The sequence below is a fragment of the Nycticebus coucang genome, chromosome 7, assembly GCF_027406575.1.
Source record: "Nycticebus coucang isolate mNycCou1 chromosome 7, mNycCou1.pri, whole genome shotgun sequence".
Classification (NCBI taxonomy): domain Eukaryota; kingdom Metazoa; phylum Chordata; class Mammalia; order Primates; family Lorisidae; genus Nycticebus; species Nycticebus coucang.
The window spans coordinates 94057923-94072396 of NC_069786.1; the positions used below are offsets into that span (position 1 = coordinate 94057923).

The 14474-nt window shown below is 40.2% G+C and overlaps 1 protein-coding gene across 4 annotated transcripts in view; it reads right to left on the reverse strand.

The window, feature by feature from the left end:
- Positions 1-14474, reverse strand: part of ANKRD44 (ankyrin repeat domain 44) — a 359761-nt gene that overhangs the window by 14917 nt on the left and 330370 nt on the right. For all 4 annotated transcript variants that reach the window (XM_053598403.1, XM_053598401.1, XM_053598400.1 and 1 more), the window contains exons 18-21: positions 11409-11610; positions 7370-7457; positions 5265-5382; positions 3743-3959 (exon numbers count right to left, since the gene is read on the reverse strand). In XM_053598403.1, the coding sequence (XP_053454378.1) occupies positions 3743-3959; positions 5265-5382; positions 7370-7457; positions 11409-11610 (625 nt within the window). The remainder of the gene's footprint in view (positions 1-3742; positions 3960-5264; positions 5383-7369; positions 7458-11408; positions 11611-14474) is intronic.

The following is a 14474-nucleotide window of genomic DNA, read 5'->3' on the forward strand; positions in this document are numbered from 1 at the left end:
GTTTTCTTTTATGTGATCTAAGGCAATTTGTTTGGGATCTCTGAGACTCAGTTTCCCACATACAGAAATTGGAGTAGGAATATTTGCCCTACCTATGTCACAGAATGGTGGGAACTTTACTTAATAAAGAACCTCAATGTGGCTTACGAAGCAATATATATCCTGCTGCCTATAGCATTTAGCATTTTGAGCATCTTGTATTGTCTCCTGGGAAAAAGTTGATTATTCCCCACCCTGACTAAGGTTTCCCTCATTACAAACCTAGTAAAAAGGCTCTATGTGTTTCCTAATTGTAAGGTGAGAAGGCATTGCTATTTGGGTTTAGAATACAGATTGTCCTGAAACCTCTTCTTGGCTGAACTCAGTGCTAAATTAGTGTAGTTCCCTTATGATCTACCTCTGAATGATGTAGAATGGGCCATTTGAAGCATTAAAATAAAAATCAAACCTTTCTTGTATCTAAAAGAAAAGATGACATTGCTTTTAGGAGGATTAAAAAGCATAGAAGTAACAGATATAAAAAGCTCCTAGCCTTAGGCAAATTATAATATTTAGCTTTCTAGCTGTATGCTAGAAAATTCTCAAATAGTCCCAGATACTTCAACTCCTCTGTTAGTATGAATCCCCAAAAGACCTAGCTGAGGGTAGCATCTACATATACCATCCGTTAGATGGGGACTAGATGAACCCCAACCTAAAGAATCTGTGTAGGTAGGTATTACTGAACTACTTTCCATATTTCAAAATGCCCAGTGGATGGGATTCTGGGAAGAGGGGAGCTTGAACCTCAGACCTGGAGGGAGGCTACCTTGAAAGGAGGGCTTGCTTAGCCGAGGACTGATCCTCCTCACCTGCTTGTGCCTGGAGAGTCTCAACACAGAGCCGCCTCCCACCCCAGCCCTGGGGAGAGGATGTGGTCTGGGCAGGTCTGTTGCTCATCATTACAATCAGCACTCATGCCGCATCTGCCCCTGCTTGCTGGCTCTCCAGTGCCAGAGAGGTCCCACTGCTTGACCCAAAGTCAAGGAAGGGAAGCCTTCCCTGGCTTGGAACCCTCATTCATTAGTGGGGGAAAAAAGAAGAAAAGGAAAGATACCACGATTCTCCAGTGGCAGGGAAGAAACAAAATCAAACTCAAGAAGTGAAAAAGGTGACTCTTATTGAAGCAGAACCAAGAAGAAAAGAGGACTGTCATGAAAACATGAGAGGGCTTAAATCAATATAATGAGAGAACACACACCAAAAAACACTTTCTAAAACTAATAATCACAGTTCTAAGTAAAATTTTAATAGAAGAATTGAACATATAAAAATTAAACTATATGTTGAAGCAAAGTAAGAAGTATATGGTAAAATATCATCTAATGAGTAGGAGACCTTTTTAAACAAGATGGGAAACAGAGATAGCATGAAAGAAAAATCCAACAGATCCCACTACGTGAACAACTGAAATTCTCTGCATAGAAAATGACATCGTAAGCAAGGTACAAAAGCATTTGCAACATGGAGGATTCATATCACTAGGATAAGGTGCTCCTACAAACAGATGAGAAAAGATAACACAGTAGAAAAAAGTGCAGAATGGATGGAAAAGGAAGTTTCTAGAAGAAGAAACACAAATAGCCAATAAACATGCTAGTAGGGAAATGCACATTAAAATGGAAATGAAAATTAAAATGAGATACTTCTTTTTTTTGCCTTTCAAATTGACAATAATAAAAAAGGTGACCTCCTGGGCTAGCAAGAGTGTGAGAAAATACTTTCATACACGTGTTTGATGGAGCAATATATTATGATACCCTTTTGCAAACCACAATGGTATAATTTATTAAAATTAAAAAACACATATGCCTTCTTACTTCATAGTTTAATTTCTGGAAACATATATATATATTTTTTTGAGACACAGCCTCAAGCTTTCGCCCTGGGTAGAGTGCCGTGGCATCACAGCTCACAGCAACCTCCAATTTCTGGGCTCCAGCGATTCTCCTGCCTTTGCCTCCCAAGTAGCTAGGACTACAAGCACCCGCCACAATGCCCAGCTATTTTTTGGTTGCAGCCATCATTGTTGTTTGGCAGGCCCGGGCTGGATTTGAACCCACCAGCTCAGGTGTATGTGGCTTAGCCGCTTAAGCCACAGACATCGAGCCATCTGGAAACATATGACAGAATTAATGGAACCACAACATGAAAACACATATTGCTACATTGTTTATCACAGAAAAAGACTCTGTAAACAATCTGAAATCCATCAACAGTGATATAGTTGAATAAATAATAAATTTTGGTGTATATACAGCTATGAAATAATATACAACTTTTAAAAGGTCAATCCATATTGATACACATTGATTTGTAAGGATATCTGGTAATGGAATTTTAAGTAAACACCACTAAAAGAATATAGAATGATATTTGTCCTATGACTACAATTTAAAAAACAGATGATAATTCACTTGTATTTGTTTATATTCTCAAAGGAAAAATTATGAAAGATACACATCAAAATATCAGAAAGTGGGTTTGGAAATGAACACAGTTTTACTGTAGACACCAGTATTTTTGAATTGGTAAAATTAGCATGTATTTATGTTTTATTCAAATAAGTAAAATAAAAATTTTTAAGTCTCTCAAATAACTTGTATAATAAAATAAATGGGGAACATGAAACATAAAAGAAATGCCAGTGGGGATGGATAATGTGTGCAAAAATATAGTTAGGGGCGGCGGCTGTGGCTCAAAGGAGTAGGGCGTCGGCCCCATATGCTGGAGGTGGTAGGTTCAAACCCAGCCCCCGCCAAAAACTGCAAAAAAAAAAAAAAAAAATATATATATATATACACACACACACACACATATATATAGTTAGAATGAACAATATGTGACATCACAAGAAAGTGACTATAATCAACAATAAGTTAGGCTATACTTTAACCCCAAAAGAGTGAAATTGGAATGTTCCTAACACAGAGATGATTTTTGCTGGTAAATGCCTGAAGTGATGGCCATTACCCTGATTTGATTAATTCACAGTATATAGCTGTATCAAAACATTGCATGTACCCTATGAAGATATATAACTATTATATAGCCATAATTAAAAATTAAAAAACTTTATTTTTATTTTATTTTAATTTTTGAAGTTAAGTGCTTTTTATTTCATTCTTAGTTACTATTTTGATCCTCTTCGTCTTTTTGTGGTATTTGGACAGGGGCTCAGCTTTTCTTTCTCACTGAGAGCTCTCTTCAGGGAGCTAGTTCAATTTGTTTTGGAAGTGGAGTTTATGATTTAGCCCACATACACAAAAGTTATTACTGCTAGCTGCTTTTGAAAAAATAATAAAAAATAATTAAAAAACTATAAATGCCAAAAGATAATGCATTTACTAGAAATCCATTGGGACAGGTTATGCAACAATTTTTTGTTGTTTTGAGCTGTATCATTTTAATTCCTTATAGGATCCCTGGTTATCTTATGTAGACCAGAAACCCTGATTAAAGCTAGTTATTTAAGCTCATCAGAAGTTCTGAGTAGGAGAAGGGGAAAGCGAACTTTTACATAATAAAGGCATTATACTGGCCACGGAAGGGGGCCTATAAACAAAACAAAAACAAAAAGTATTTTGGGTGCAGAAAGATTGGAAATTATGGCTTACATCAGCATTTTGCTATGTTTTCATCTCTACAGAGAGGTCCTGAGGTAGGCAGTCTAGTGCAATCAGTTAAATGACAAGCAACTCACCATTGTAACAAGCCCAGTGCAGGGGTGTATAGCCTTGGTTATCTTTGAAACAACAGTCCTCCTCGGAAAGAGCCATCTGCAGCAGCTCACTCAGCCACGTGGCGTGGCCACGAGCAGCTGCATAGTGCAAGGGCGTCCTCCCTCTGGAATCTTTACAGAGAATTGACACTTCTTGTTCCAGTAGCATTTGCACACATTCCTCGTGTCCTGTCATAATCTGATGCATGGCAATTAAAAACACAAAACAAACCTCAGAAAACTCAGGAAGAAAAATAGTTGGCTAAATGAAGCTGGGCTCAGAGCACGTGGACAGATACCGAGGCCTTAAGGAAAGCAGACTCTGCCCCACTCTGCATCCCCCCAAAGGGTGGGACGCAGGACAACCCCAACACAATTCATTACAGAAAAGTCAGTGAACAGCAGCATTTTGGAACCATCGCTTGATTCTCCAAACATACACATGAAAGGTATCACGATACAGTGGTAAACATCAGTCTTAGGAAGACATGAGTTAAATCTTAGCTCCCCTTGGCAGGTCAATTGGCCTCCCTGTGCCTCACTTTATTCACCTGTAAATCAGAATAGTAATAATGACCTCAGATGTTGTTGTGAGGACTAATGGGATGTATGTAAAAGTTACCAGCCTGATGCACAATCCGGAGGAAGTACCTAAGAAATAGGAACTGTGATTCTGACAATGACCGCACAGAGTCCCTCTTTTCATTTATCAGTGTATTTGGCTCCATCCCCAAAGGGCAATTTTATAATTTCTGCTTTTGTTAATTTTGTTTATTTGACATGCTTTAAAAAACAATTCAGTTGATGTGTGCAAAAAATTGTCCCCAGGATAGATATTTTGGTATTGTCTGTAATAAAGAACAATGAGAAACAGCATGATTACTCAAAACCAGGTAATCATGATTTATTTATCAATGATTTATTTATCAATCAATTTATTCATTGAAATAAATTACAGTGTCTGATCACAGTGGAGCATGGAAAATGGTGTAGGAAAGGTGTCATTAAAAAGTCCTTCATTTATGAAGGTAAAAAAAACTGATTTGAAATAATGTCTTTTGTACTCTCTCTTTTTGAAATTTAAAATAAATTTCTATACAGAAATAAAAAAGATCAGAGATATATGCACACCAAAAATTTGTTATCATACCTCCAGGAGGTATGATTATCAGTGATTATGATTTTCTTCTGTTTGTCCTTAAAAAACTGCAAATTTTCTGTCATGTACATGTATTATGTAATCAGAAAGCACAAGCAGTTCCATCAACAGTAGGTATCTGTGTATCTATTTATCTATAATCTAACATGAAATGTTAAGAGGAAGAGTTAAGAGTATCTTCCATTATTTTGCCTTTCCAAAAACATGTATAATTTCTTTCTGACTGGCTGAAGTTAACTGGTTATATCAGGAAACAACATTTTTACAAAAAATTCATAAGGGAAAAAAAGAAGAAACAAGGTCATTAAAAAATTGCTCGACTACAATTGAGAAATACATACATACCCCTCTGTGTAAAGCTGTGCATCCTAGGATATCAACAGCGTCTACATTTGCTTCCTTTTCAAGTAACAGGGAAACAGCATCGATATGTCCATATGCTACTGCAAGCATCAGTGGGGTTCTAGAGAGAGAGATAAAGCAGGCTTTTAAAAGAGAGATTGAAAAAATACCACTTCCCCTGAGAGCCAGGTTCTCTCTCTCTTCTTGAAAATTGCTTACTGTTTTCTGACTGTCCCCAATTTGCTATCTGCTACATGGAACAAGATATCTGCCTCTGCTCTAATTGCCACGTGGAATGGTATTAGTGGAATGATGCCTAGGGATGAAGCAGGGAACGTTCTTTTTCAAAACAGTCATGTTAATCTCATCATTTTCAGAACCCTGTAGCATTTACTAAATATCAATCGGGGAGGATGTGTGTATGCAGAAGACCCTCTTGCTTTTATCAGAACAGCTCTACTGTCATAGGATTCTAGGTATGTTGGACTCTGCTCAAGATTTTGTTTAAACAAAGCTTCTTTCCCTAAAGAAAAGTCTGACAAGTCTCTGGGGTACAACAGAGTGTTGGGATCCGAGATGGGAGCCCATACACCTAGGGCCAGTCACTAGCCACTCTCTACATTTCCTATTTTTAAGAGAAGGTTGGGTGGGGAATAGTCCAACAGATTGAAATTACTTTGAAAAAACAAACTTAAGGAATAATAAAAATCTAAAGGATTTTCATGATGGAGATAATCTCTTGAGGTCTAAATTATAGCCATTGTTAATTAAAAAATGGGAAATAGCAACTTCAGAAGAGGATAAAAATAAGTGGAAAAGGGAAGCAAAGGAGAGAATATAAAAAAAGAGCCAGGAAACACGGCCACAGCCCTAAAAAGGTGATCTTTTTCATCAAGATCTGCACACACACACTGGCATGCTGAGGTCCAAAAGACCACCAGGATGGTTAAATAGTGCAAAGGAGGGTTTTATTGGTGATATCAGTTTGCACATTGGGAAGAGATAATCTCCAGCAGAAGGTGCTTCCTCTTTAAAGAGAGAAAAGGCAGGTTTTTAGGCCCTATGGGGTCCAGATTACTCAGCAGGTTTTGGGGAAAAAGCTATGCATGTTTACAAGGGGATTCAAGTGTATGTAGAGTGAGTAAACATACATGTAATATACATCCCATGTTCACCTGGGGGTGGGGTTTTAGCATAAAATGAGGTAGAATTTGGCTTTTTTTTTTTTTTTTTTTTGCAGTTTTTGGCTGGGGCTAGGTTTGAACCCACCACTGGTATGTGGGGCTGGTGCCCTACTCTTTTGAGCCACAGGCACCACCCGCTAGAATTGGGCTCTTTTTTTTTTTTTTTTTTCCGTGGAGACAGTCTCCTGAGGAGCTGGGACTACAGGCACTCACCACAATGCCTATTTTTGGTCACAGTTTGCTATCTGCTACATGGAACAAGATATCTGCCCCAGTTTGGCTGGGGCTGGGCTTGAACCCTCCACCCTCGGCATATGGGGCCAGCGCCCTATCCACTGAGCCACGATCATATTGATGTACACAGCTATGATTTAATAAAAAAAAAAATTAAAAAATAATAGAATTGGGCTCTTTACAAAGGTAAATGATAGCACACAAAGATAGTTTGTGAGCAGTCTGTATAAATTGGCTGAAACTGGCTTAAGATCTGCTGTTGTTTATCAGAAAATAATGTTTGTAAGGCCAGTGTTCAGTCCGATTAGAGTTGGCAGTAAATCAGAGTTAGGAGGGCCTGATGATTTGGCTGAAGCTCATACTATTAGGGTGTTTTGTTTCTCATAGCTGGAAGTCGCCATCCCAGCTGAGCCTTGAACCCTTGCCACCAGTAGGTAACTTTTATTTCTTTAAATTTAGGGTCCATCTTAGTTGATAAAGGAACACTATTTTGGTCTCTCAGATCACAACACATTCCTTGGATATACATATTCTACATAAAACCACTTCATTTCTCTAAGACCCTCACCCATGAATTTCAGTTCCCCCAACCTCTAGGTTCAGCAGTCAGCACTTTTATCTATGTGACACACCAACCAATACCAATCATGACTGCTGTGTTAACCCAAGGCCGAGTGTGGGAACACTTACTGTCCTTTGGCATCTTTCACGTCCACCACTTCTGGGTTGTCCGCAATGTCTAGTAAGAGCCGCAAACACAGTGTGTGACCGTTAATGACTGAAAAAGAAAACAAAGGACAGTCTTTTAATAGAATAGCACCACCTGTATCCCTCAAAGTGAAATTTACTTGGACTTCAAATCAGTGCTTTTCTTGTTGCTGATAGATACCCCTTGGTTTCTAGTTCCTGACTGTTTCATGGCACAGCACGTTCCAATGGTAATTGGTTTTCCTCTTTCTTCCTTTCTTCCTATCAGGGCACTTCCATCCTTACCTTCCTTTTCTGGTTGTCATGTTGAGGGACCTTTTTCCTTAAACGTGATGTCTTATCTCCTTGCACAGGACTGATAATCACTCCACACAAGTGAATTCTCCTCTCCTCTAAGAGAGTCACCCAATTCTGTATAACCATCCTGTGTCTACCCTGCCTATAGCCATTTTAAGAAGAAGGAAGAAGGGGTAGGAAAAGGCAGTGGAGGAAGAAGGGGGGGTGGGGCACAGAGAGGGAGGAGAGGGGAGTGGGGACCAGGGAGGGAGGAGAGGGGAGTGGGGACCAGGGAGGGAGGAGGGGAGAGTGGGGACCAGGGAGGGAGGAGAGGGGAGTGGGGACCAGGGGGGTTGATGGGGACCAGGGAGGGAGGAGAGGGAAGTGGGGACCAGGGAGGGAGGAGAGGGGGTGGGGACCAGGGAGGGAGGAGGAGTAGTGGGGACCAGGGAGGGAGGAGAGGAGGAAGGAGAGCAGAACAAGGGAAGAGAGTAGAGAACAGGGCTGCCTCTTCTCCCAGGTCATTTAACATGGAGGTTGACAGTCTGGTAATAGTTCTGACTGAGTGAGGGTGGCTAAAAGCAAGACCTCACACCAGGACGGTGTATACATATCCATCTATTCACTGTTGTTGATGATGGGCTGGCACCCTCAGGAGACACAGATGGGCCTTCTGCTACTGGGGGACACCTCTGTCCTGTGCTCCTCAAAGCATAGTTGCTGCATCTTCCAGCATTTGGAGCAAGCTGCAGCCAGGCTCCTGCTCCCTCCTCTCCTTGTCCCTCCCTCCCCAGCCCTGCTCTGACTCCACCCTGCAGACCAAGGCAGGAAATACTGCCCAACCTGGGCCTCTGACAGCTGGGTTGGGAGCACAGGGACTTGCCCTTGTGCTCCCCTGGCAAGATGCCTCTTTTGGGAGGCTGTGGTCCCACCGGGGCTGGGAAGCAAACCTCCCATGAAGATAATCCCCTGGAGTAAGGCATTTTCCTCCAACTCGTTGAACAAGACTTACAATAGACATGGCTTTCCACTTAGGGAATAAGATGAGAATAAATATTGTTAAAATTCCAAATGTGACCTTCTCTCTTCTCTGAACAATGTGAACACTATAAAATAAATTGCATTTGCCACACTATGGACGTGGAGAGAGAAAGGAATAGAAGCAGCTATGTTAGGTGGATAAAGGCTCTTTGACGAGCTGACTTTTCTAGTCCTTTGTATTGCTTGCCAGTCATGGGAGAATACTAATTTAGCAACGACATATTTTTCAGGGACAGTAAGTACATATTAGAATTAGCTTACATTCACCAACACTACTCAAATGAACTACAGGAGTAACACCCACATTGTGTAGACCACCACTTTCAGTTCATTCTCAGCAGTATTCCATTTATGGGTCTCAGGAGGAAATTTTGTGGATTGGAGTACAGGTAATACATTGTTGCTGCTGTTTGTTTTTTGTTCTTAAAATGACACTAAATCCATTACCATTAGTGAAATATGGAAGAAGTATAATGTATGCCTACTAGGAAGTGATTAGCAAAGGAGTGACAGCTAAATACTGTGGGCAATGGGTTCATAAAGATACAAAAAGAGCATATTGGACTGGTCCCTCTTTCTATATCAATTTGATATTCTTTAAATAGTCATGATCCTAACAGGTAGTTTGAATAATATTATATTAAGTTTTGGCTAAATATAAGAAGAAAAAACTTCTAAGTTTATATCATTCACACAGTGTGTGGGACAGCAGAACAATTTCTAGAGTTGTTCTATTTTTTTGTATAGTATCTTTTTTTTTTTGAGACAGAGTCTTACTATGTCGCCCCCAGTAGAGTGCTGTGGTGTTACAGCTCACAGCAACCTCAGACTCTTGGGCTTAAGTAATTCTCTTACCTAAGCCTCCCAAGTAGCTGGGACTACAGGACCCCCCCACAATGCCCAGCTATTTTTTTTTTGTTGTTGTCGTAGCAGTTGTCATTGTTGTTTGGCAGGCCAGGGCCTGTTTTGAACCCGCCAGCCCCGGTGCGTGTGGCTGGCACCCTAGCCGCAGAGCTAATAGCCTTCAGGTAAACTGAGGTCCCCTATGTAAAAGTGTAGCCAAACTTAAACTTTAGTTGGCTTCCTACACACTACATTTTTTCCCCCTTTGCCTTTTAGCAAAAAAGATGCTAACATCTTCAGGTGTGGCTGCCAAGTCCTGCCACAGATTAGCTCAGCCTTCCCTGCCTGTGAGTGACAGCCATTTTTCATGTTGCTCAAAGACTACAACTGTCACTGCAATTCTCTGTGCCAAAATCTCTAATAATCATCCTGGCTCCTGCTTCTCACAGTATTCCTAGGATTTAAACATAACTGACCTCTCAAGTGAATTGAAAAAGATTCTGTCTAGGTAAGCAGACCCTCAAAGCACAGGCTAAAGCTTTTACACAGCAGACATTTTGTGGAGTACATTCCAGTGACAGCCTGTGTCTTTTTTAAGGAATGACAGGAAGAGAATCCAAACGGAGTGAGTCTTCTTGACCACCAGGGGGCTTCTTGGCCCACAACGTATATCACAGCGGTAAGGAAGTGACAGAGATTGTTCTTCATTGTTCACCTGTTTAGTTGAGCCGCTTTCCATAATCCAAATAGGCCTCTAAACTGTCAGTAACTATATGATAACTAAGTAGGATGCCAGCCTTAGTAAAAGCTTGAGAAAGGAGAAAAAAATGTGGACTTTATACCAAGAATGCCTAGGGAACAAGAAGACTAAATATGATGGGAAATAAGAATTTATAATTCAAGCACACTAATCACTACTGAACTCATGACTAAAATGTTTCCCAGAAACAATCATTTCTAGGTAATTAGGCAATAATCAGGCTTTTTCAATCTCCATATTATTTCTCTTCAGTGGCTTATAAGTTCAGGGTTGTAGATGGAAATACTTACATAAAATCTATCGGTTCAAGGAAACTGTCCCAAGTATAACAACGAGAATCATAAAGTCTTTTGATAAACTATCTTTACTTCCTTAGTACACCCATTTCACCAAGTAAGATAGTTATTGCTTTTTATAAGAGGGTATTTGCCACTCTGGCCAAAGGCTAGTATCATTGAATTTCCTGAGCCCACAGGTATTTATGCCTTAGCTGAGCTACAGACTCTTCCACACTACCTTTGTATCTGACACTACATCTAGATGTGGCTTGACACAGTTTTTCACTGGGAGAAAAATCCCAGAAATGGCAAATTATTAATAGCAACTTTTTGATATATTCATGTATTTTTATTTAAGAGTCTCTATTTTTACATTTGATGCATCAAAACTCAGAACAACAGCTGAGACGTATCATCGAGGCTGGTAGGATGATATGCTGATTAGATTGCTGTGTGATGACTCCTTATATGAATGACCCTGAAATATAACTAATTATGCTTTCAAATGCTGTTTGATTTTGATGTTTTGTTCTATGTAACACATTCCAAAGGCTGCATTCTGCCTTGCCCTTTGTTCAGAAAGTTTTGTGGTAGGTTTTGGCCAGAGGTTCTGAACTCTCTTTTCAGTTAAGAAGACCAGAGTCTGGTCAGAGAACACCAATCCTCTCCAAGAGGACAGTATGCCAAGAGCATGAGGGTCTATCTGATACAGAAGGAAATCGGTATTTTTTAAATGGAGATGAAAGAAGATGCCGCCATCCTTTTATTCAAACGTGAGAGTGGACCACCCACCCAGGATAACAAGACCCTTGGCAAAGCCTACCTGAGGCATGCAGTGGGGTTCTTTTGGTTACATTGTCTTTCACAAAGATGGATGCGCCCTGATTGATAAGCGCTTCCACACACTCTGTGTGTCCCTTAAAGGCGGCCAGATCCAGAGCAGTGCGGCCTTTCTCGTCCCTGATGTCCAGGTCCACCAGTGACTGCAGAAGGACTTCCAAGGCTTGATGGTGCCCATTGTAGGCCTGCAAAGAAGAAACTGATGACTCACATGCTTGCTCACCTCAAATCCCACGACGTGTGGCATAAGGATCACAACGCAGGCAGACTGGAGAGTTAGACTGAAGAACTGTGATGCACAAACTTCACAGCACCATACAAATTTCTTCATAGTCTTTACTTTTTGTCACATCATTTTCCCAAAAGGCACTAAAGGCATTAATGTCGTCTTTTAATGATTCACCTAATAATCTAATATAAACTAAATGAATTCATTTATGCTTAAATCTGTCAGTTTAGTCCTAAACATATTGATGTCATCAGAATTTGTTTTCAGGAGTCTTTTCTGTTAAGAAACATAAAGAGGGTGGGGGGAACTACTAAAAACATTATGCACTTTGGGATTCATCAGAAGCATATGCTTTTCTGTTGTTTTTCTCTTTCATTTCACTAATTTCTAACCATGTGACCTTATGTGAATTTTTTAATTTTTCTTAGAGCTTGTATCCTCATCTACAAAATGAGAAAAACATAATCTGCCTCTCAGAGTTGCTACGAAGAAAAGAGATAAAATTGCACAGGCTTTGCATAATTTCTTTGATGCTTCTTCTTTATTTCTTCCATTGATTATAATGAAAATATAGAAACTATTATAGAAATATACTCCATGTACCAGCACCAAATTCAGATCCATTATGAGGTCTTATGCTACGTCAAGATTGAGGCTTCATACCACTAAAAAACAAAACTTTTTTTTTTTTTTTTTTTTATTGTTGGGGATTCATTGAGGGTACAATAAGCCAGGTTACACTGATTGCAATTGTTAGGTAAAGTCCCTCTTGCATATATACACACACACCTACATACAACACACAGATAAAAGACATTGAAAATAAAAAAATACTTGGTGTGTGTCACAGTTTATGGGGGCAAGACATGATTGCAAGAGGGACTTTACCTAACAATTGCAATCAGTGTAACCTGGCTTATTGTACCCTCAATGAATCCCCAACAATAAAATAAATAAATAAATAAATAAAGGGAATAGGTTATCTGGGGAAAAATCTGGGTGGAGTGTAGTAACCTACGTAACAGGATGTGTAGGAACCTATGTAATAAGATATGTAACAACCGGGCAGCACCTGTGGCTCAAAGGAGTAGGGTGCCAGCCCCATATGCCAGAGGTGGCAGGTTCAAGCCCAGCCCCGGCCAAAAACTGCAAAAACAAAACAAAAAAAAAAATGATATGTAACAATCTATGTAACAACTTATACAGCAACCCATGTAGGAAGAGATGTAGGAACTGGGACATTTGAAGAGACAAAGTGGTGGGTGACAGGGCCAGTGGGCTTGCAGAGACAAAGTGGCAGTTACTGGCAGCTGGAAATTGATCAGCTGTGGAACTCTAGTGAAGGGGCGGGGCTCGGGGGAGGGGGTAGATGTTCTCAATAAATAGCACAGCTGCTGAGGTTGCATGGGGCCTTTTCTGGGACAGGTAAGGGAGGCCCACCTCCTGCAAGCTTCAAACTTACAATCCATTGTCCAGCCTGCTTCTTTGGTGACAGCACCGACAGTGTGGAGGGAAGAAAAGAAATAGAGAGGAAAAGCCCAACTGCAGTATCTTCAGTGACCAAAGACCCCCTCACGTGTCACCTGTGCTTTTCATTTTTCTACAGCAACTATTAGTCAAGCCACAATTTATTTGAAAAAGGCTTAGCACAAAGGACTAATTTCTTTAATATACAAAGAACTCTTGGGAACCATTTTTTTTTTTTTTTTGAGACAGAGTCTCACTATGTAGCCCTGGGTAGAGTGCTATGGCGTCACAGCTCACAGCAACCTCAAACTCTTCAGCTTAAGCAATTCTCTTGCCTCAGCCTCCCAAGTAGCTGCAACTTTAGGTACCCGCCACAACGCCCAGCTATCTTTTGGTTGTAGTTGTTGTTTGGCAGGCCTGGGCTAGATTCAAACCCACCAGCTCTGGTGTATGTGTCTGGCGCCCTGCCCAATGAGCTACAGACACTGAGCCTTGGGAATCATTTTTAAAACTAGGAAACTATTATGCAAAAAAGCAGCTCGCAGGAAAAGGAAAATAAAAGGTCAAAAAATATATGAAAAAATAGTAAATTTTTAAAGTACTATTTTTCAATAACCAGGTTGGCAATGATTGAAAAGTTTGGCCATGCTCAGTCTTAAGACATGGTGGATAAAAAGCAGTCTTCTACTCTGTTGGGAGTACACACATATAAATTGGAATGACATTTGTGAAGAATGGTTTAATAACATCTACCAAAATTTTTTTTTTTTTTTTGTAGAGACGGAGTCTCACTGTACCGCACTCGGGTAGAGTACCATGGTGTCACACGGCTCACAGCAACCTCTAACTCTTGGGCTTATGCGATTCTCTTGCCTCAGCCTCCGGAGCAGCTGGGACTACAGGCGCCCGCCACAACGCCCGGCTATTTTTTTTGTTGCAGTTTGGCCAGGGCTGGGTTTGAACCTGCCACTCTCGGCATATGGGACTGGAGCCCTACTCACTGAGCCACAGGCGCCGCCGACATCTACCAAAATTTTTAATAAGAGAAACTAAATTGCAGACAGTACATATAGTATGGCTTATCTAAAAAGCAATTATATCCACACATATCCATAGCTATATCTACAGACACTTCTATATTCATTAAAGAAGTTTAGAAGGATACAAAATCAGCTATTAATGGAAGGACCCCTGAGAACTGTGAGGCAGAGTAATAAGGATATGGACTTATTTCACTTTTTCTTTTAAAATATAGCCTGAATTACTTTCTGAGTATATGACAACAACAATAACAAAAACTAAATTTAAAAGGATCCATAGGAATAAAGAGTAAAGATAGTTTTTTAAAAAATA